A 22,415-nucleotide genomic window follows, 5' to 3' on the forward strand; every position below is an offset into this window, starting at 1 on the left:
TATTCCAGACATCTAAACACTTTATTACTTTAAATACATCTCGAGCAATGTCTTCATCAAATAGACCTTCAGGATTAATCGCCAAGTCTGGCATCGAAATTCTCACGGCGGGTACTCCAAATGGTCACAAAGCAACAATCCTTCTCGAGGAGCTCAAGGAAGCTTACGGAAAGGATTATGTCTATCAACCTATCAACATTGGAGAGAACATCCAAAAAGAACCATGGTTTACCAAGGTTTGTCCCAACGGTCGTATTCCTGCCATTGTGGATCATGACCGAAATGATTTTGCCGTTTTCGAAACTGCAGCTATCTTGACTTATATGACCCGTCATTACGATCCCGAACATAAATTCAGTTTTACCGATCCGGATGATATTAGTCGTGCTGAACAATGGATTGCATGGCAGTAAGTTGTCTTGAGAACTCTGCTTATATATGTATACATGGACTGATGCAAAATTTAGACATGGTGGTTTAGGTCCTATGCAGGGGCAGGTAAATCAAAAGGGACCGCCCTCTTTTACTGAATTCCATGCTAATAAACTCTAGTCAAACCATTTCTACAGGCTCGCCAAAGAACGCATACCATACCCAACCCAACGTTACGTCGGGGAAAGTGAGAGATTATATGGGATTCTCGACAGCCACTTGAAAGATCGTGAATACATCGTCGGTCCAGGAAAAGGCAAATACAGCATTGCCGATATCGCCAGTTTTGGCTGGGTCAACGTTTCCTACTTTGCAGGTGTTGATCTCGCCAAATTTCCCAGCTTAGAGAAATGGTGGGAGCGAATTAATGCTAGACCGGCTGTGAAGAAGGGAACGGCTATTCCGAGTGAGAGTAAATTTGGCAATGAGACTTATCAGCGTAGACTTAAGGAAGAGCCGGAATTCAAGGAGAGTGAGGATAAGTTAACGGATTTAGCTAATAAGGCGAAGGAGCAGTATGGTTATAAATATGCATCTCCATGATCTAATTCGCGCCTTTAGAAATCAGCTAGATGTAAGATATACGTTGGAGTGTCGTTGTATCTAATGCGACTTTGATTTGAGCACTCGTTTTTGGAGATACTAGCAGCCAACAAAATGCGAAAGGTTATCAAACCATCTTTCTTTGAGAAACGTGATCTACTCCAACTATATTCTCCACAGCACAGTGCCAAGTGGGTCACAAAGTCAGATATGCAACCTTTATTCTCGAGCAGATGCTCTGCGTGACCCTATCTCTAGTTCATTAGTTGCGTCGCCACACTTTTGTGGTATTCATTCCCCCGCAGTGTGATATATTTATTATCTAGATACATAGTGGACAGATCCATTCCTGGACTCAAAATGACAATATGTTAACCTAATCAGAGACCAGCAAAGTAAAGTAAAGATCTATTGTGATTTGGGAAGTTTTGATGGTTTGTGGTCCCGCAGCTAGCTTCTAAGTAGTGATAGATGGGTACTTACTCCCTTGCTTACCTACTCAAGTAGAGAATTCTGGTGAATGCATCAATGAGATTCTCTTTACCCTCGGTAAGGGTAACTTTGATTACATAAATATCTGTCTGTGCACCAGGGGAATCTGATCAAACAATCGTCGTGATCTTCAATTCTCAACATCGCAAATATATCCAACGCATCAATCCATCTATATCAGTGACATTTCCTACGTTGTGAGGGTAGAGATATCCGAAGTCGGCTGCCATTTTCGTGGATAATCCCTAGGGATATTTCGATATGTTGTGTTTGAGCCCTTGTGGTAGAAGAGGAGAGGCACATGGCTATAGTTACATGAATCTTCCCACGTACTTACTAGCTACCCCACCCCCTCATCTCTCATCATCCAATCAACAGAATATACTATACACATTTTGTATTTCTATCTATCTCATCCTGTTATCCTCATCCTACTTCTGCATTCTCCTTTTGCTCATGGCTCTTGCTCCTTCAATCCGCCCTCAACGTTAACTTGAGTATCAGCGGCTAAAACATGATTCGAGTAAGCCTTACCACCCCCACAATGTCAGAATCCCCCGCACTACACAAGCTGGTGGTCCCGATGAGTACCACAGGGGAGCTTATGTACACATGGAGATCGGCTGGTCATTCTTTCATTAGAAATCTTTAGACTTATCTAGACTCGACACTTCATTTGATCGAATCCTTCGTTCTTTATGTCGGTTCGTGCAGCATCCGGCATAAATCTGATCACCCGCCAACGTACTCTTCTTCACGATCGCCTATTCCTGGACACTTTACGTCTACATAGATGTATGCGCCAAAATTAGACAACTTGGATTCGGGCCTAGTTTCTCTTACGTGGAATGCTTGAGTCGAATGAAATGTATCAATATAGAAGTGTAGCTACATGTACGATAAAAGGATTACGTTAAGTGCTACTTTCGCTGTTCAGTATGATAATCAAAAAGTTTTGGATGCATGCGCTGCACTTCAAGTATAGCTGGTGGCATATATGCATATATACTCAAGGCGGTAACCTTTTGAGGCGTCCGTTAGACATAAACTTAAGAACATACATATTATCCAGACACTTCTCAATTAGTTGTATGGGTTTGAGGTTGTGTTGAACTTTCAACGGGTTTGTCCTCATAGTTCTCATCTGATTGTCGAGACAAACGCAAATCGTCGCGTACGTCGTCATTCACATATAGTATATATCACCCATTCACATGTGTATGTGTCCAATCTCCTAGCAGGTGATCTCCCTATCCACTGTCTCTGGAGCCTTAAGTCTTCAACTCTGTTTCCACTGGAAACACTCCTCAGATACATCTAATTATTCTATACTTCAATTCTAATCTCTTACACATTGAATCACTTTCCTCGTACTTCACAATACTGTTCATTGTCTCCTTGAACGGTCAAACTAGATCTTCACACTTCCTCAATCATTCAAAATGTCATTCTGGCTTGGAGTTTTGGCCTGCTACTTTATTGTGATTGCACTCTCCTCGCCAATCCATGATGAAAAAAAGGCACAGCCTAGATCTGTCGTAGATCTAGGATATGCTCAATATCAAGGTACCTTGCTAAGTTCAGGAATTACTCAATACCTTGGAATGCGATATGCATCTCCTCCTCTTGGCGATTTGAGATTTCGCGCACCTCAACCGCCACAAAGAACAACTAGTGTTCAGAATGCACAAACGGTACATGGTTTCTCGCATGCAAAAGTTTATATTCACTAATATTCTCCCCTAGTTTGGACCGATCTGCCTCGCTACTAGCAATGGTCCCACCTCCTCACAATCAGAGGATTGTCTTTACGTCAATGTATGGGCACCCAGCACTGCTACTTCGTCTTCCAAACTTCCAGTTTGGGTATTCATACAAGGGGGTGGGTATATCTCCAACTCCAATGCCAATTTCAATGGCTCAACAGTAGTCAATACATCGAATCATGGTATCGTCTTTGTCAATTTTAATTACAGGGTCGGGCCATTTGGATTTTTGACAAGCGAAAAAGTGAGAGGCGATGGTGATCTAAATGCAGGACTTCTTGATCAACGTTTCCTGCTACACTGGGTTAAAGATAACATTGCTCAGGTAGATATGGATTATCTCATTCCTTGCAAATTTACTAAAGAGATATAGTTTGGCGGTGATCCAAATCACGTGGTCATTCATGGAGATTCTGCTGGCGCTGGTTCGGTCGCCCTTCATCTTACTGCATAGTAAGTCCAAACGGCCTGATATGCTCTTTTATTGACTCTAGAGATAGTGGAGGTAGAAACGATAATCTCTTCATCGGCGCAATCGGCGAATCTGTTTTCTTTCCCACACAACCTCAAGTATCAGGATTAGAATGGCAATTTGACCGTTATGCAAACTCAGCTGGTTGTGGATCAGCAGATGATGCTCTTGGATGTTTGAGAACTCAAAGTACAACGGTTCTTCAAGCTGCAAATGTCGCTTCTCCATATCCAGGACAAGTGGGCTCACCTCTTTTTTATTGGACACCAACTATTGATGGAGATTTTATACAGAACTATCCTTGTGTTCTGTTCCAAAAAGGGTTATTTGTGAATACACCAATTATGTTTGGACGTTGGTTACCCTATCTCCCCCTCTAAGTTCTACCGTTAACATTTACTTATTACTTCAACAGACACAACAGATGAAGGCTCCGTCTTCGCCTCCAATGCCGCCACCTCAAATGACGTTTCCATCTTCTTCGAAAACAACTATCCGCGTCTGACCCCAGCCGATGCATCCTCCATAAACGCCCAATACCCGCTGATGTCTCCTCTTGCAAACCACAACCCATATTTCCCTTCCGCCTCTGCCGCCTATGGCGAAACAACATTCATTTGCCCCGTCATAACCATCTCCATCTCCCTCGCTACCTTTAACGATCCAGCGCAGGTATGGGTCTACCGCTACAACGTGCAGGACAATAACAATATCGCCAATGGAATAGGTGTCCCGCACGTTTTCGAATTACCAGCAATCTTCGGCCCTGGAAATGCAAATGATGGGGATGGAGGAAGTTACAGGACATACAATGCGGATATTGTTCCAGTGGTAATGAAATACTGGATAAGTTTTATTAAATTTTTAAGTCCGAATCCCGGAAAGGATGCCAGTGCGCCGCATTGGGAAAGTATGGGAATGCCTTCAGCGGCGGGTGGGACGCTGAGGAGGTTGGTACTGCAGACAGGGGCGAGTGCAATGGAAGTTATTCCGGATGATCAGCTTGGGAGGTGTAATTTTTGGACGGGATTGGCGGAAAGGATGGAGCAGTAGTTTGAGCTTTGGCATGGAAAGGGGGAGAGAGGCTTTCCCTTTGTTTTATGAAGTAATGGGGTTAGGGTTTTCATAATTTGGGTTCCGTTCATTTATGTGCCCAGTGGTTAAGGTATTCGGTGGTTCAGGTATTCGGTGGTTTGTGATAGCCATCAGAGTCGTCATAATGACTTACCATCTTTATAATGTCCTCATAAATATGAATGAATGTTTTTACAGTGAGGTGTTACTGACAGAGTCATGCGTCCAATGTTTGAATTAGATATCCATCACAGTAATTCTATCATCAACCAAACGAGCTTCAATATCATTGATAGACACATGCTTACAATTACCTCTTTCAATGGATTACGCATACCATAGCTTGACTCCTAAGACGTCGGATTTAATTTCATTGCAGCTAGTGAGTTCTTGAAGCCCCAGAATATTCTCGTCTTTACATCGACAACTGCACCACAGAATAAGGGGGTGATTTTTCCCTAGTAACCCAACACTTTGCAAGACTCCCCCTCCCCATTCATATTAAAGCTGATCGCTTTTCCGTTGTAAATCTTACATGTCAGTTTTATATAGCATCCTGAACCTATTGAGAATTATAGTAACTCCTCTAATACCTCACCACTTCGAGACCCTAGCTTCTTTTGATTGATACTTCCAGCTTCCGTACTCTTCAGTGGCCTGGTCTATAATTCAAGCCATTCAGTCTCCTTTCAGCTATAATCTTGTTTTCCCTGCAAGCAGTTGAGATATCCAGTTTGACGGTCTTTATAGATGGAAGCATAGAGATAAACAATTACACCCCAGGTCCAAAGGTGGATTCGAGCGTGTAACTATTGGTCAAGGAAGATACATGAGTACCATCTTATGGTCACATTATCCATTAACTTCCATCAAAGTATAAACACTGTGCACGTAACCGTGTGCACACCATACCATCCTGGAAAATCGACAATGAGAGAGGAGCAAGGAGGGAAAGGGAGAAACGGAGCCCTACTTCCACGATATTCAATAAAATTTTCCAATTCTCCCTTCGGAACTGCGTCTTCTAATCGCTAAATTTCGCCCTCCTAGTACTCTCCTTCCTAGAACTAGTATTGATGCTTTTTATCCATCATCAGCATCTCATGTAGTACTAACTTAGGACTACAATCTCTCTCGCCAATAAAGCTTAAGTGAGCACTAACCCACGTTTCACATCCATGTACAGCTCGATTCGACATGATATCTCGACTAACCCAACACTTTTATATTCTCCAGCCATTTCAATCTAAGTTTTTAACACAGTCTAATACTCTCCAGGGGTCTTCTCGTATCGATCTCTCATCTACATAGGTACTACAAAATATTAACAAACCCATACACTTACAACCAATATGTAAATCTCCACTTGCCACTCTCCCAAATCTACAAAAATTCCCCCTATCATGCATCACACTGTATGGGACACCGGATGTATTGGTTAGTAGCCTACGAAAGCTAGTTTGTTAAGCAATAGCGGTTTTGTTCTTGGTGATCAGATTAGAGGTTTGTATGGGTGTTATCGAAGTAATGAAGTGTGTCCTTCCAAGCTTGCGAGGCAATAGAGATTCATTACCTTACATAGACTAGTATACCGTACAGTTAGGTACTCTTAGAGCTTCTAGTCTGTCAAGTATAAAGAGGTTATTAATGCCCATTCTGTATTCCCTATACGAGTGGGTGAACACAAATTTTCAATATTGTGCGAGAGAATGATGTTCATTGTTATTTAAACAGATCACTAACCACCTTTCTCAACATGATGTCAGCGATTTCAATTCTCAGAGCAGCTCCAAACATGCTAGGGAAATTGATTTAAGCTCCCACCATAAACATGGCCCTATTGTCCCCAGGAGCACGAATGGTGCGATCGGCAGTAACTTGACCATCAACTCTAACCACTCTACCAGTACTAATTTGGCCATCACTTACCACTGCCCATTCGCTAGCTTCTCTACCATAGATTGGTGCATATCCCACACCACGCTCCATTCTCAGTCCCTCATGATGATCCTTAAAGATGTCCTTAAGCCCACTCCAGACACGCTTTCTGAACGCCAATTTGACCCCTAGAAGCAAAGCAACATCATCTTAGTGAATATTCCCTGAAGATAAAACGACGTGGAAGCAGCGTGGAAACAGGCTAACATGGTTCGATCATTCGTTGACACCCTTTGTATCCTCGCCATCATTTTTCCAAGCTCACTGCGATATCCTCGACCTTCAGCTTCACAAACTTTTCACTTTTGTCATCGAGCTTAGTAAAAATTCTCTCAAGCTTACCATTGGTCGTTGAGCCTGCGTAGCTTGTCTGACTCAATGCGTTCGCCTGTATCATCCAAGCCGTGTGTCCCAACTTGACCAATTCTGGTCCAAAGTCTAGTAGCAACTCTTGGACTGTCTCATCTGTTGGCTCCTCCTTTGGTAATCCCGTGTTTTCTGGACCTCCAAATGTGGCACGATACTGTAAATTGAGAGTCAGTTGTGCTCGTAGCAAGAAGATTTCTTACAATGGCCGAGCCGTGAAAACATAGGGGATATGAAGAGGTGTAATACTCAGAAAAGAACTCACCCAGTCTTCCTGCCATTCTCCAATTGCCTTGAGTGCCTCCGGATGATTGACTCTGATGTTTTTTGCAATCATGTAAAAGCTACTTCTTGTAGCGTGTTTTTTGACAGGCTTGAAGACTTCAATGTCCGCAAATTTTGAAAACGTGTACAGCAAGAAAGCTGAGTGCCATGCATCAACCTTGTGCAGTAACATAACCAGAGTGCCTCCATTGTGTATTCGGTTCATCGCGAGGATTAGTTGCGAAGTTTGTAAGCGTACTGTTTCCTTATTAAGGTTGGCATCATAGATGTCCTTGATGCGATCGTGGGTACGAAGAGTCTTTCCATCCGCAAATACGAGATGATACTTGATAGACTTGAAGGGCCTAACATCACTAAATCTGGACCTGAAACACTCGGGAATATCTTTATCACTTGGGCAAAACTCTTTATACATTGTGATATCATGGAATCTGAGACCTTGGAGGCGATTTTTGTCGATGATAACAGTATGACCACCAGATTCAGGAGCCAAGGTGATGCCATATGCTTTAAATCCGCTACGATGGCTGAGAGCTGCTGCTGTATAGCCCCCGGGAGCCATACAAAGATCTAGTATATTGACTTGACCGTCTGGGACGAAGGGTATAGTAAAGATGTGATGAGACCTATGCATTTCGTCCCCGATCTGTTGCATCATCCTGTAAAAGCTGCGTTCCTCCTCAGGAGTAGTCGAATCAGCACGTTTCCGCTGCTGTCGGAAGTGCTCGTCGCCCTCTTCTTTGTTATCATGCCATCCCTATGTGCAGATATTAGTGATTCGCATGCGACTGTGAATTCAATAAGTGCCATAAGAACGGTAGAGGGAGATAAAAAAGACGTTCTTGCGAGAAGATCATGCGAATATGAAATAGATACGTCTCCTAAGGGCACTGAAATGACCTACCCGGCTCCTAAGTTCCACAACTCTTCTACATTCCTCATCTAACAAGATCAAATAAATCTTCAATATCTGTGTAGCTTGTGTGGCTTGTTTTCCCCTAGGGTCATCACGAATTCCCAATTCCGTTGATGCCTCTTCAAGAGTAAGATCGAAGAGCTCCTCTGCGAGATCTTTGATGCTTAAAATTTTACCATTATTCTTCAGCATCGCTAGTTTACTCTTGAAAATCTCGAGCTTCGCCGCAGGATTAGGACCATTGTTGGTTGAATAATTCATGACTGTAAAGCAATCGTTGATAGATGTCAACTATTGACTTGATTGTTGTTGTTGTTTTTGTTGTTTTTGTTGCCGGCAGGAAAAGAGAAAACTTCAAGAGATATGATCTTTTGAAAAAGGCTGGAAGATTAAAGGCTGGAAATAGAAAGAACAAGACAGCACTCAAGGTATCCGCTCCTCAACTGTAAAAAGTCAAGATCCCTGAATATCTTTCACTGTCAAAACGAATGACAAGGAAATGAATGTTTGAAGAGAGAAGAACATTCCGGAAAGTGAAGTGCTTATCCGAAGACTATGTCACTAGTGATAATTTGTTTATGATGAAGCTGGGGTAGAGAGAAATGATATAGAAAGAGAAGGGGAGGTGATTCTAGATGGAAGAAGGGAATACCGGAAAGTGGAAACTGTTGGGAATTATTCGAGACTCTTGGAGACTTCTAGACTTCTGGACATACAGTCAAAATCACCACACAATAAGATGTCATCAGTCCAAGTCCAGATGATGAAATGGAATATCAAGTGATAACTTGAAGGACTTTGTATTGTTTATCATGTCCTTGAGTCTGATGGAGATAAATGAAGGTGCTTCGTTCCCTTTCTTTAAGTTTACTTAACACCTGACAAATATGGAAGGCATGTATCGTATACTCATCATTGCTATTTTGAATGGCCAGCACCTTATCATCCATCACTCAACACTCAACACTCTTTTATTATTATTAGTACAAGACCTTGGTTCGTCAAGACCGCACTCTATTCATCCACAATATAAGACATGTAACCACAAGACACGTAACCGCAAAATTCAACAACACTTCATTTGATCAGAAGATAGTTTTGCTGTTAAAATTTTCTATGATACAAGGTAGCAGCAAATTTGGGGTTTCTATCTTATGTAACATTGATACATTTCCATGCACTCCTATCATTCATGGGAGGAGGATAATGCAACATATCATTGTATTTTGCGAAATTCGCATCCACCTCCCTCACCCCTCCCAAAAACAAGTAAAAGCCATTTTTTGTAACCATTAATCGCACGCATAAAACCCAATCTTTTCTCGGAAAAAGCAATGACCGATTGACAACGTGTCTGTCGAAGACGTCCGATAGTGAACTAAAAGTGTGCCCGTGGCTATGCCAGAATATGAACATGTAAAAGCAAAACATGAATGAGGGAAAATGCCATATTATTTGTCATACCCACCCACCCAGCACTCTGCCGAGGAAGGAGGTTGGAGCTTCATGATTCAAGTCGTCGTTGATTCCCAGAGATCTCCAATCCTCTAATAGCTCCTGATAAACGCCGTAGAAACCACAGATCAAAACTCGGAAACACAGTCAACTTAAGTTGCTCAGATCATAATATCTGTATCGCTACATGTCATACGAGCGAAAGGCAACGTTGCATGATTGGAGCGATGAACAGTCGTGCCACGTTGGTTGAAGCGATGTCAGAAGATATAGGGCGGGCTGAGTCGTAAAAGGTGGAGGGGGAATGTAGATGTCAAGCCAAGTATGTAACCTCAAGTCAATGGCCAAGCATGACTCCAAAGCTACGTGGGTATCAAGGCGTACATTGGAAAGGTAAAGGAAATTTACTGCTCAAGTAATGCCTTCAAGTGAGCATCGAGTAGGTTGTCAATCTTTTTTCGACTCTTCAAATCAAGCGCACCATTTCGCAAAGAAGTACGAAGTTTTGAGAATGCAGATCGTTGAGTCGGCGAATCATCACCCTTAACAACATCTACATAGTGTCCGGCTAGGACCTCGTTGATAGTCTTCTTCTTATTGTTGAGCGTTTCGTCGTAATAAAGGATCAGTTGTTCCATTCCTGTAGATGCGTTGTTGTTGTTGTCCTCAAGAGCCAATCTGCGGAATTCGTAGTACATGCCTGGGTTGAAATTCCTGCACAGAAAGTGCGCCCAGAACTCGTAAAGTAACTTCATGTCAGTGTGAGTTTCACCAGGCTGAGTGGTTTCTCGGACTCTAATTGCCCTTTCACGGAAGGTGGTATATTTCTCGGTGGTATTAGATTCGGAGATTGCTGCTTGTCGTCTTTGATCCTTAACCCACATGACTGTCGGGGCATTGCTGTAGCTTGAATGGGGAGAAAGTGTCCGTCGATCATCTTCTGTAGAGCTAGAGTGGTATAAGTCAGAACCGTAGATCAACATAGAATTCAAAGCGGCACAAATTTACCTCTCTTGTAAGTGGGACCCATTGACCAAAGGTCGACCTTGACGCTCTTCATACAATTCCTCGTTTATTGACCTACCGTCAATTGACCCATTGGAGAAGGTTCTTGATGATGAGTGGTGGTATGGGTGCTTGACAGGCTTTTGGTCACTAGTCTTGCGAGAAGCTTGTGAAAACACCAAATTCAAGTTCTCAACCTGTTCATCAGTAAATGTGGTTTCTGACGCTAAAGGGTCAGGCGATGGAACTGTATTTCCATTTAACGGCAACAGACCAGGAGTGAAGTTAGGTACGGCAGCTGATAGCGGTGTGTCTTCGTGATAGTGGTTGCCATTACCATTAGCTAAAGGTGCTTGGTCGGCTCCATTCCCAAATCTCATAAAGTCATGTCCACCGGAACTGAAGGCTGGTGAGCCCATCTCTTGACCTGGCATCATGATTTGACCCATATGGCTTGGTGGTCCATGGTTATCACGAATTAGGGTAGCTGGCCCATCATTATGTTTCATTGACTCTTCTCTCTCCTCAGATGGCATCACCCATTGATCCCAACCATCACGTCTTCGTATTCTATCAACACCATCCTCACCCTTAACAATCTCAATTTCAGTGGATTGTTGGCACGCGTATCTTAACATATCAATGTCTCGTGTAAGAGACTGAATTCGTTTGAACTCAGCCACAAAGTGTAAGAATACAAATCCTTGCGAGTCCATGTGCTTCCTTAAGTAAACATCTTTGCACAAATTGTCAATCGAAAAGTAATATTCCAATTGCATCTTGACCATTGACAAAAGGGTCACAGACTGGGAGTCTGTGAAAGAGGTGTATGGTAAAGCGCTCATGGCTTGCATTGGTACATAGTCATACATAGTCTGTAAAGGTGCCATTTGTTGATTGCCATTGGCATAGCCACCTCTTGGGTACACAGCGACGTTTGGTATGGATTGTGATCTCGAGCTTCCACGAGTGCGGGGAGGAGCTTGGCTGTATTGGTGGCTGAATGGCCCTTGAGGAGGGGGGCTGTAGGGTGTCGAATTCTGACGTCCTTGATAAGGTGGGATGGTATTGTGGCCATTGGCGAAAACATGCTGACCGTTAGGGAAAGCATTGTGAGTGCCTCGACCGCGATATCCTCCGCGGCCTCGTTCCGCCCGACCCTCAGCTCTCTGATCCTTGCTTCCGTTTTTGAAGTCAGAGCTTCCAGAACCATCGTTTCTGCGGTCACCAAAGCCAGATTTAGTTGGAAACTGTCCTTCGCTAACACCATGTCCTTTCTGAGCGGTCTGGCTATCTTTGTCCGTCTGGGTAGCGATAGGAGTTCTTCCAGTATCAGTCGGCGATACAGGTTCATTCTTACTAGCACCCGCCTTTGCTTTCTCTGCATTCGAGGTGGTCATATGCTTGCGTGGGTCACGACTGGCATCTTCCTCGTTTGCTGGTCTCCTAGAGGAGTTTGGCGGAAGAGACGATGATCGGACTCCGCGCTTTTCAGCTATCTCGCCAGACTCGGCAGGCTTAGCAGCACCTCCTATCAATTTTTCTCCAGTAACACCATTTGCCACATGACTAGTACGCCCCCCCTCACGTCCTACACGAGCACCACCCCGTCCTCGTCCGCCTCGAACTGGTAATGGAGTATTGAATGTGACTGATGGAGTGTAGGGCACTGGGACCCACTTCTCCTTCGTCCTTGGCTTGTTTGAGGGATTCTCTTCCTTCTCGTCCTTCTTGACTTTATCTTCCTCTTGGATCTTACGCTTCTCTTCTTCAAGCGCCGTTTCTGGTGTTGGCCACGCCATAGAATCCTCAACTGGAGGAGGTAATGGACCAGAAGCACTTTTGTCCTTTTCCTCGCCGGCCCTACTGCCCCTTGCGGGTCGCTTATTTGGATCCTCTTTCCCCTTGATCAGACCATCTAGACCTTTCTTTTGACCCTTGTTCAAGGCATTGTCCTTGCCGACCTGTGGTGGCTTCTCATCTTCAACAGAGCTCTTTCCCTTCCGTCTAGGGTCGAAACCTTTTGCAGTAGAATTGGAGGTAGAGATTTCGCCGAATGCGCTTGCTGTTTGAGGTATTGAAGGACTCGACTTTGTCTTTGCAGCCTGTGCCTCTTTGCGCTGCTCCCAGAAGTTTACGGCTGGAGGTGGAGCTGGAACCAGGGGAACGTCTGGTACTTTCACTTCGTCCTTTTCTTTCTCTTTCTCCTTCTCCTTTTCTGCCTCCTTGTCGTCCTTCTTTTGCTTCTTGGACTTCTTAGGTTTTCTCCCCTCACTCGCCTCCATAGAGGGCTTATCTTCTCTATTTCGTCCGGCTCTCTCCCACCCTTGTTCAGACGCATCCGCAGTTCCATTCAAAGCGAGCTCCTCCTCCTTTGGTATCGTTGCACTTGGCGCAGCATTCACATTTGGTGAATCGGAAATAGAACCCGTGCTTACTTGCGATGTTAGTTTCGCATCCGTGTTTAATCCAACTCCAAGCGGATCACTTTTTCCCAGAGCTTCCGTGGCACCATTAATATTTCTATCGCCGTTTTCAGATCCCGCTGCCCCAGTGACCGACGCTGAGGGTGTATTCGATACGGAATTCGATTCTTTGGCAGGTGTGCTGACACCAGAAGCCGATGCCTGGCTTGACTGCATGGCTGAGTTTGCAGTTGAAGTTGCGCGACCTTTTGCGGCCATGGCGTATGAGAATGTAGGCGGGGTAGAGGTGCTCTCAGATTTCGGTGTTGCCGATGCCATTGTGACTTGTATCACAAAAGATATGGCTTCTTCACTCAATCAAGCAAGTCCAATTCCTGCGAGCAGGTACTCTTAGTGCTTGAAGTTGATACAGAGAGGCGACTAAAAATTCACCCTCAGTATTGGACGTCCGGAGAGGTTAACTCGACCTCTCCGCACTGCTATCCGAATGCGCTGACCAAATATCAACGTCTAGAAAAACTTGGACTGATTTGGTGCAGACGGGGGAATCGGAATCTGGAAAGGTCGCGGCGGAATCTTCGTTCGAAATAGATTTGAGACGGATTTGCGCGATATGAGGAAGTATTTTGTAGCGCGAGTTTCGCAAAATATCGAAGCCCCAAGAAATGACTTGAGAATGGAAAGGTAGATGAAGGGCAGATAGTTAACAAGTTCCGGTATTTATGAATCGTAGGCAGTAAGTCGTGGAACGAAACGGAATTTTTGTTTGATGACACAGGTAGTGCTGGCGACGACGCGAAATTGAGCTCGAACGGCTGAGTCGAAACTATGATTCTACAATGGAATTTTAGCTATATTATTCCAACATAATACGGCCCATTTGTGAATCAATACGACATGGAACGCAGCTTCTTCGAGTTGCCTGATCTGCAATTGCGCGGATGCAAAGCCGCACAAAAGTAATTGTTATGAAAGTCTCAAAATCCACCACGCACCTTTCAAAGATAGTAGATATACCAGAAGATCAATCTTATGAGATAGATCTCTTAGTATTCAATCCAGGAAGAAAAAGTCGGCAATGGTGTCAAACTCCCAGTGTTCCCAGAGTTTGACAATGTATTACAATTGCTGTACGGCCGGAAATCTTGTGGTTGCCCGTTCCAAACCAAAACCAATGGTTATTATTTATTTGTTGGTCCTTTGGAAGAGATGGATATTCAAATGAGAGAAGACCTCTTTTAAGCACTTTTATGACAAGAAGTGTTCAAATGGAGTCGGAAGGAAAGAGATTGAAAAAAGATGGGAGATTAAAATTGAGAAAAGGCAGAAAGAATCTTTAGGGTTGAAGTCGATCTGAATTATTTTTGCTAGATTCTGAATTTAGTGGATTTTTCTTTTCTCGGCTGAGAATTTTACATTTCTTCCATGGACGCCGAGCGGCTTCACGGAAGGTCCTAGTATACAAGTTCCGTTTGGTATTGCCAAAATCGATAATATAATCATTCAAGGCATTGTTGTATTATAGATGTTACAGATGTTATAAATATTATTGGATATCAAACTTTTCAATCGTTTTATCTTTTATCTTTTTGAATTTTCTGCATTGGGAATATATTTGGAAATGTTTAAATTCAGCACAATACTAGGCTGGAAACCATCTGCTGTGTATGCGATTTTATAATTCCTCTCTAATTATATAAAGAGAAAGAGGCAGAGGCAGAGCGTTTGTTCAAATAGAAATAATAAGAACGATTCACAAGTTCACAAGATCTGGGCCCTTTGTAAAGTTACAGTATTCCTTCATTAGGATCGATCATCAATCATATAATTAATCCCCTGACTGCCATTAATAAAATTGTCAGTCATATCCGTCATTCTACTACCTACTACTTACTACCTGTGAGTTGTGACATGAAAAAAGCCTTGCAGATTTCCATGACACCGGTTCATCCATCTTTTTACCCCTCAATACTTCCTCCTTCCTATCTGAATTCCTCCAAGGCTGGAAACCAATCTCTGTGCTCAACACGACGACGAATCATCCATCCACTCATTATAAATCAAAAATAACTTTTCATCCATGACATACAAGTTGTGTTAGGATATCAGGTATCATAAACCTACCTATTCAACCCCAATGTTCTTGCGACTGATGATTGCGCGTTACACAATAACATATCAGAACACGAAGTTCAATGATGAGGATCCCGACCAGCTGTTGTGCCAATAACTTACAGTCCTCGAAATCCCTCAATTAAGCGCGAAGGCTCTTTTTATACTTTCAGTCTCTCCTACGAACCCAGACAAATATATCAACAAAATATTCATAAACATACAAGATCATTCCAATAATGTCAGCTGAATACCATGGGTTACTTATTACTGCCCTGCCTTACCTTCCTCACCTTCTTCACCTTCCTCACTTGTCATCGCCCCTTCCAAATCTAGTCACGATGCGAAAGGGGTCTAAAACCTACATTTTATGCTGCCTCATCCACGATTCTTCTTCAGGTAGTCAAGGTAATTTCCTATTTCTCACACCTGCATGCATACATAGTGGATCTGTTACTTCCTGCCCCTCCAAGTCTTCCTCCTCAAAAACTCCCACTCGCCGTAAATAAGATCTTACATGAGACAACAACGTCATTATCGGCGTCCTTTCATTCTTCGCCCAAATGCCGTACCTCCCCCCCTTTGAGAAATCTGAAACCAAATGTACTTTATTTGACCTTGAATTCGGTATCGGCATGACTAAGTCATAATATGATTACCAGCCCTCGAATCGCGTCTTGCGCCTACGGGGAAAAAAATAAAAATAAAAATTTCACTCAAAACGTGCAGGAAAGGTGGGCGGGCGTAGGTGTATCCACACTAAAAATTACCCCTCCATTTTCTAGCTCTCGGATCTGTATCCACCTGGTCATCGCTAACGGGTGTCATTGATCGTATCTGAAAATCATACATGCCCATTGCCTACAGTGCCCTACACCACCCAACCAACCCCTCTCATTTTGGCCCATTCTCATCAATGTGCAAAATCACCAGTGGTTATCTAATCAGCATAAAAATCAATATAGTTGATCTTCGGATTTTGAGCTCTTCTACGAGAATGAAATTGCGAATATAGATATTTTCCAAGAAGGATAAAGGATTTTCTTGACTTTATACGGCAGGTATATATATTTACATGTTTAAAATCCAAAATTCTAAAGCTAGGTATCTTATCTACATGTATGGTGAAGAAACATCACAATACCACAATCCAGACTGCAGCCAGATAAATCTTCAGATGAACGAGCCATTCCGAGATATTCTGCTATGAAGTGCAAATCCCAATCACCGGGTTATCAAACCCCTCACTTCCTTCACGATATCCCTCATCCCCGTTTTCGTGAAGCCAACTATCTGATCTGAGAATGACGATATCTAGAAACCCTAGATAACGAATGCCTCCCCTCAAATGTAACCCCCGGACTAGAGACAAAAGTCCTTTTGATCGACTCGCATACGTTTGCAGGCATTCGAAAGATCTTGTATCATTATCTGCAACCCACTCTCTCCCCCGCATATACGCAGATACAGTGCGAGTACTGGTACATAACTCGAGGAAGCTGGTTATGTCACTTCCGCCGACGAGATGCTGCATGCAAGAAGAAGGTTACAAAAACTTCCTCATTTGCGGATAACTTCCGAGATTATTTACATCATTTGATACGTACATTGATACACTGCCTTGTACAAACCTGGCAAAAAAGGTCGTCGACATATTTATCATGGTATAAGTATCTGTATGCACTATTTTACAAGATTGCTGATTCAAAGGGATTACCTCATCCGTCCCCACAAGCTTATCCTGACATCCACGCAGCTGCTCTATTGACTCCGAAATTGGTTGCCAGTCGAAGACCGCTGGAACCCATTGGGAAGTAGCTGACCAGATACCAAGTCAAGCATATTATTTGAATGATGGCCGAGATCAAGGTCAACGGCTTGCTTCGAAGCTACACGCCACATGTTATTAAAAAGATGGTGGGAAATCTTATTTCGGAGAAAACGCTTACCCCCAGACTGAAATATAAGGTCAACCCGATGGATCCAAAATAGGTCGTGGTGAATGGAAGGCGTGGCGCTGATATCAGGTGGCTAATGTACGTCCACGGGCCCATCATTGCAGCCCATGATGCGAGGAATAACATTGAACCTAGAGTCCATCTAGTTGTCACACGCTCCAAGTCAGTTCTGAGGGTGTAGATGTATGAATCATAACTTCGTAATTGTTCAATATCTCAAATCATTCATTAATGCTGGAGTAGCATCATGAGTGATCGACAAACTTAAAACTCCATACACAATGCCCGACGGGTAGTTGCATGGAGGCGAAATATTTGAAAAGTTGGAAGTTCTTCGATTCGTATTGGACCCAGTTTGCAGGGTATGAGTTTAAAATAGCAAGGAAAGTGAGACTCACAGAATCGCGAACTTGGTTGGAAGAACAATCAAGTACGGGAATAATACGAAACAGATAACAAAGCAGGCCAATGCACCAATATTGAACCCAGCAAATAATAAAAGACGGTCCCACCTACTCACTGAATATGGGAAAATGGAATAGTCAGCCCTCTAGATAATCAATTTTTGAAGTGATACGAAAGGGCCAGTCAAGCCACACTCAACACCACCCAATGTACGTCGTACCAGATGCCAGCGGATGCAGGGACAGTGCAACGTGTGGGGAAATGGAAACGTTCGGTAGGTAAGTTGACTTACGGGCAAACCATCCTTCTTCTTCTTCACGTCGATTCCGACCAGGCAGAGGGGCTCCCGCCCCCTCTGTGGTGGGCAGTCGGACATAGCCACTGTCTCCAAATGGATTTAACGACTTTATTGAAGATAGAAGGCCGCCGGTCTGCTGAGCGGTGTTGACGGGGAGGTCCGGGTCGCGACGTGACCACCCTAGGGAATTCATGGAATCTCTGAAAGAAGAGGAAGCCATTATTGCATTAATCTTAACCTTTCGGCAGTTGTATAGTATCAAGGTTCCTTTTCCAAACCCTTGTTATCCCTTTCGCAGATGCCGTGAATGTTCAAGATTCAGGTAGATGGTTGGGTGAGAGGAAAGGACCGGTGTAGGTATGGACCGAAGAGATGTGATCGGTTCGGAGTATTTTGTTGAAGAAAATACGGCCGTTTATGTCCTACTCAGTATAATTCGTCTGCAGGTATGTCGTGCGTTAATCGACCTCGTGGAAATAATGCGACTGGTTTCTTTGCGAATGTTGAAAGGGGTGTCCAATGACCTCTTCGACGAACAGGGTTATAGTTGAATAGTTTATCTCTTTGCAATAAAAGATCTCCTCGTGATCAATGTAGAGGCTCTCCAAATGATGAAAGCTTTAGCTTCGAATGATGGATGTGTGATGAAGATGGAATTCGTGATTGGAGGAGAGTTGGCCGCAGTCAGCAGAAATGGGGGAAAGGGGGGGTGTGGTGTAGCTTCTAGGGATGATCGGAATGAAAGAGTAGCAAGAGCCTTCTAACTTTTATCTCCAGAGGTATGCGATAAGCCCTTTTTGGAATGATTCATGGGTGGGATTTCTTTTATCGCAGATGGTGTGGTGGAAAAGTCAAGTTTAGTATTGTTAATAGGCAATCATGGGAAAGTTCATGAGGAGAAGTTGTCGGTTTGACGCTAAAATGTCTCAAATCATACGGCGCTAGTCGGTACGGGACAGGCGAACCAAATTAAAAGGGAGAGAAGGTTAAAAGTACACAGACGCTTTTAACGAGTTATTAAAGAGTGATGAAATGGAGAGAACCTTTTTACTATAATTAGTGGGTAGGTAGGTAAAGTCATGCAATATCCAGTTAACCCAGACATGAAAATTCCTAGGGAGAAGAAGACGAAGGAGGCAACCCGTTTTTATACTACACATTTATGCGCAAAAAACCAAAAAAAATAAAATAAAAGAAAATAGATGCACTGATTAATAGAGAGAATAGTATCAAAGTCTTCATACGGTAATCTTTCTACGAGTACATACCTTAGCCTACATCCACTATGTCGAGCCTTTCCTTGATAGAAGTACATCAGATTGTATTGTAGCCTATCTGTCCCTTTCCAAGACAACAGAGGAATCTGTTTTATCTTGCATGCTTGCGTGTTGGTGTGTGGCTCAACTTCAAGACATCCGACCCCCCCTCCATCTCATCTTTTTGTTCAGGGTAATAAAATACCGGACATGGATTACTAGATCTGTTTGTATTGTTTGGTCTGAATAAGGTTCTAGTGATGAGTAGGTGAGAGTGAAAAGGGTGTGGAGGGTGGTTCACCTAGTTTCGAGGAGGGGTGCATAGTATGAGTCTTTCGTCTTTCGACACCATCTATTTCTAATATCGAGTGAAACCTTCCCCAACCTTCCCAAGCTTCCTATGAAAATCTTGGAAAACCTGGTAGAAGCTACTTTTCGGAGCTATCTCCTCCCTCCAGATTATTCGTGATTAGGAAGTTCCTCTTCTTGTTGATATAGGTCAAGTGGCTTAAGCCTGTACATGTATGCGTGAGAGAAAAGACATAAAAGGATATCCTCGCCTCCTCAACCTCTCAACTTCTTCCAAAGTTTCCCATCTTAATTCCAAACCTCCCAAATTCAAACTGCCAAAGTTTGAGCCACAGTCTATCAATTCAGCCTGAAGCTTTTTATATACTTACACCAGCAGCTAAGTGAGGTGCGACAATCTCCTTCGACTTGTATACCACACCTCTCACCTGTCACCAACCACCAACGTATCAATATCATTCATTATTCTAAGCCGAGGTCTACTACCTAGGTACATAGAACTACGACGCCTTACCTGAAATTCATTCCTTCTCCTCCAAATGGGATTGGACTGAAGTGGATTGGATTGGATCACCTCCCTGTTTTATCCCGTCTCACACAATCGTGTAAGACTTTCGGCTTTCGGTTGTACCATCTCATCTCATTTGCTTGAGTAAACGGCCGAATTGCTAAGCTTCTCAAAAGTGGAAGCTTTGCACCCGTTTCACCGGACAGGCTGAACTCATTTGAATAAACAAAGTATCTTGCCGGTCTTCTTATCGGCGACATATCACATTATTGACTTTCTTGATCTCAATCCTTCACACGGAAACAAGGAAAACAAACCACAAACCTTACCTCTTTTCGATGAAGATTCAGTCGCCATTGCTACCTTAGGATTCGATTATCTATCTACATAGGGCCCCATACCGGATAGCGGACGGGTACTCTGATCCTTCGAACCCTTCATCCACTGCGACTGTTGTGACAACTGCGAGCTTTGATACCGTAACGTTATCGATTTTGTGGAGGAGATATCTATCTACATCTATCTACTCCTTATCAATTATCAATTATCTACCCCGCCATTCAAAACCAACACCCCTCCCTCCCCTTTGGAAGTTTCGCATTCCTTCCTCGCGAAGAGCTCCATGCTATTGGTAAATTCGGTACTTAACTCCCATTCCCTTACTTTTTCCTCTCCTTAGTGTGAAGTCCCTAGCCTTGGTGTTCATTTGTTGGTTCGGCGAAAGCCAAAAAAAGAGAAAGAAGAGAAAAAGAATTCAAGTATAACGTTGGACAACAATGAATAAGAGAGCTTTCTTTCTCTTCAACCAATCAGAAAACTAATTGAAAGTTATTTGTCCTACCTCTAGAAATTCCATCTCTCGGTCAAATTATTACACGCGAATACCTCATCAGCCTTCTACTCCAATAATTGCTACGAGTTGAGAGAAGGTCGGGCAGGACAGGGTAATCTCGAATCAAGCTGCCGTTCTATTTTTTTAAACTACTTTTACGCTACTGTATGACAGACAGACAATAAGGCCGGTTTTTAGCCCTTATCGAGTTGGCCTGTCTCTTAAGAAGGACCCGAGCACTTTCTCTACAAGAAGTGCACTTGCACATAATCTATTGAATTACCTGCCTCCGACAGCTACGAACAAACATCTTTGTACATCACCATCCATTGTACAGATCTTCCTTAGCGGGTGATTTTCCTACTTTCCTGCGAAACAACAAGGCGATCGAATCAGAAGGAGATCCAGTTCCTGTGCGATAACTCACAGACTTCCTTCCGATTTTTCAATTATTAATAAAATCACCGAGGATTCCATCTTATAATTATTTTGTTTTAATATTTTGACATCGCTAGACGCGGCCCATTCGTCATTTACTTTACGCCAAGTCCCGAATTGACCGTCCCATCCGCCCCGGATTTCAAAGAAACAAGGGAAGGGAAAGGAAATAATTCTGGAGCACAACTTCCCCCCCTCTCTCTCCCTGCTCCCTCCCTATCGAATCGAATGATAAAATAACCCGAAATTGTCATCCCCAAGCCAATAATTAATTCAGGAAAATAAGGAAAAAGGGAAAAAGGGTAAAAGGGAAAAGCCAGCCAAACAACCAATCGCACCAAGCTTGGAGAGGAATAAAGTCAAAAGTATCAAAGAAAGGGAGCACCGGTAGGTACGTACTGGGAAAATTCTCGGTCGAGTATCCATTTATTCTATCAGAATCGAATGGGACATTCTTACTTGCTCATCTTCACAACCGCGAGTACAACTACAAGCTCAACCTCAGCTACATCTCCATCTGCATCTCCATCTCCATCTTCTTAGGAAATCCTCTGAAGCCTTGTCCACCAACTCCCTCCTCCATCCTCTCCTCCTCCACATCTCCACCACACACGCACCACACATCCATCACCCACCACTACCACATAAAACCACATAAAACCACATAAAACCACCCATTCCTCCATTTCAAGGATTAATAAATTTGAACGCTTCAACACAAAGCGACCCATACTAGGTAAGTCAAACCTGACACTACGCTCTACACACACAATAAAGTCTACGCCTCAACCTCAACCTAGTACTATTCCATTCTAACCTTCACACTTGGACATTCAGGAAAACGAATCTCGAAATATCGCTATTCAATTTTATCCTTTTTCTTGCATTTTCGCTGCTCCGGCGCTGAAAGATTTCAATAGAGGATATTTTTGTTTTTATTATTTGATTTGATTTTCCGTCATATCATCATCTACCTGGTGGTTATCCGTCCCTTCCACAGAACACCCTCCTCTTCCTACAGAACTTCTTTTACTATCGATTTTTGTCTCGTCACACACAATATCCTCATTTTCAACGAAAGAAATTAAAATTTCTATCACCTCGTCAAATCAATCAATCAATCAATCAA

General features: G+C 43.2%; 6 protein-coding genes across 6 annotated transcripts; 3 read left to right on the top strand and 3 right to left on the bottom strand.

Annotated features, from left to right (window-relative positions):
• Positions 1-47: 47 nt before the first annotated feature.
• On the top strand, positions 48-975 carry SS1G_14440 (hypothetical protein; the record flags this gene model as incomplete). Its single annotated transcript, XM_001584621.1, has 3 exons — positions 48-409; positions 468-498; positions 553-975. 3 exons carry the CDS (start codon positions 48-50, stop codon positions 973-975), a joined length of 816 nt encoding a protein of 271 aa, XP_001584671.1.
• Positions 976-2,909: 1,934 nt separating this feature from the next.
• On the top strand, positions 2,910-4,758 carry SS1G_14441 (hypothetical protein; the record flags this gene model as incomplete). The annotated part of the gene is made up of 5 exons (XM_001584622.1): positions 2,910-3,161; positions 3,214-3,558; positions 3,607-3,686; positions 3,734-4,059; positions 4,130-4,758. 5 exons carry the CDS (start codon positions 2,910-2,912, stop codon positions 4,756-4,758), a joined length of 1,632 nt encoding a protein of 543 aa, XP_001584672.1.
• Positions 4,759-6,591: 1,833 nt separating this feature from the next.
• Positions 6,592-8,545, bottom strand: SS1G_14442 (hypothetical protein; the record flags this gene model as incomplete). The annotated part of the gene is made up of 4 exons (XM_001584623.1): positions 6,592-6,845; positions 7,060-7,240; positions 7,349-8,125; positions 8,273-8,545. The coding sequence occupies 4 exons, from the start codon at positions 8,543-8,545 to the stop codon at positions 6,592-6,594; spliced, it is 1,485 nt and encodes a 494-aa protein (XP_001584673.1).
• A 1,598-nt stretch (positions 8,546-10,143) lies between these two features.
• SS1G_14443 (hypothetical protein) lies at positions 10,144-13,488 on the bottom strand (the record flags this gene model as incomplete). Its single annotated transcript, XM_001584624.1, has 2 exons — positions 10,144-10,687; positions 10,748-13,488. The coding sequence occupies 2 exons, from the start codon at positions 13,486-13,488 to the stop codon at positions 10,144-10,146; spliced, it is 3,285 nt and encodes a 1,094-aa protein (XP_001584674.1).
• A 3,530-nt stretch (positions 13,489-17,018) lies between these two features.
• On the bottom strand, positions 17,019-18,163 carry SS1G_14444 (hypothetical protein; the record flags this gene model as incomplete). Its single annotated transcript, XM_001584625.1, has 4 exons — positions 17,019-17,171; positions 17,232-17,382; positions 17,639-17,759; positions 17,866-18,163. The coding sequence occupies 4 exons, from the start codon at positions 18,161-18,163 to the stop codon at positions 17,019-17,021; spliced, it is 723 nt and encodes a 240-aa protein (XP_001584675.1).
• Positions 18,164-18,593: 430 nt separating this feature from the next.
• SS1G_14445 (predicted protein) lies at positions 18,594-18,707 on the top strand (the record flags this gene model as incomplete). The annotated part of the gene is made up of 1 exon (XM_001584626.1): positions 18,594-18,707. The coding sequence occupies one exon, from the start codon at positions 18,594-18,596 to the stop codon at positions 18,705-18,707; it is 114 nt and encodes a 37-aa protein (XP_001584676.1).
• Positions 18,708-22,415: the final 3,708 nt, after the last annotated feature.

The sequence above is a fragment of the Sclerotinia sclerotiorum genome, genomic scaffold (assembly GCF_000146945.2).
Source record: "Sclerotinia sclerotiorum 1980 UF-70 scaffold_33 genomic scaffold, whole genome shotgun sequence".
NCBI classification, from domain to species: domain Eukaryota; kingdom Fungi; phylum Ascomycota; class Leotiomycetes; order Helotiales; family Sclerotiniaceae; genus Sclerotinia; species Sclerotinia sclerotiorum.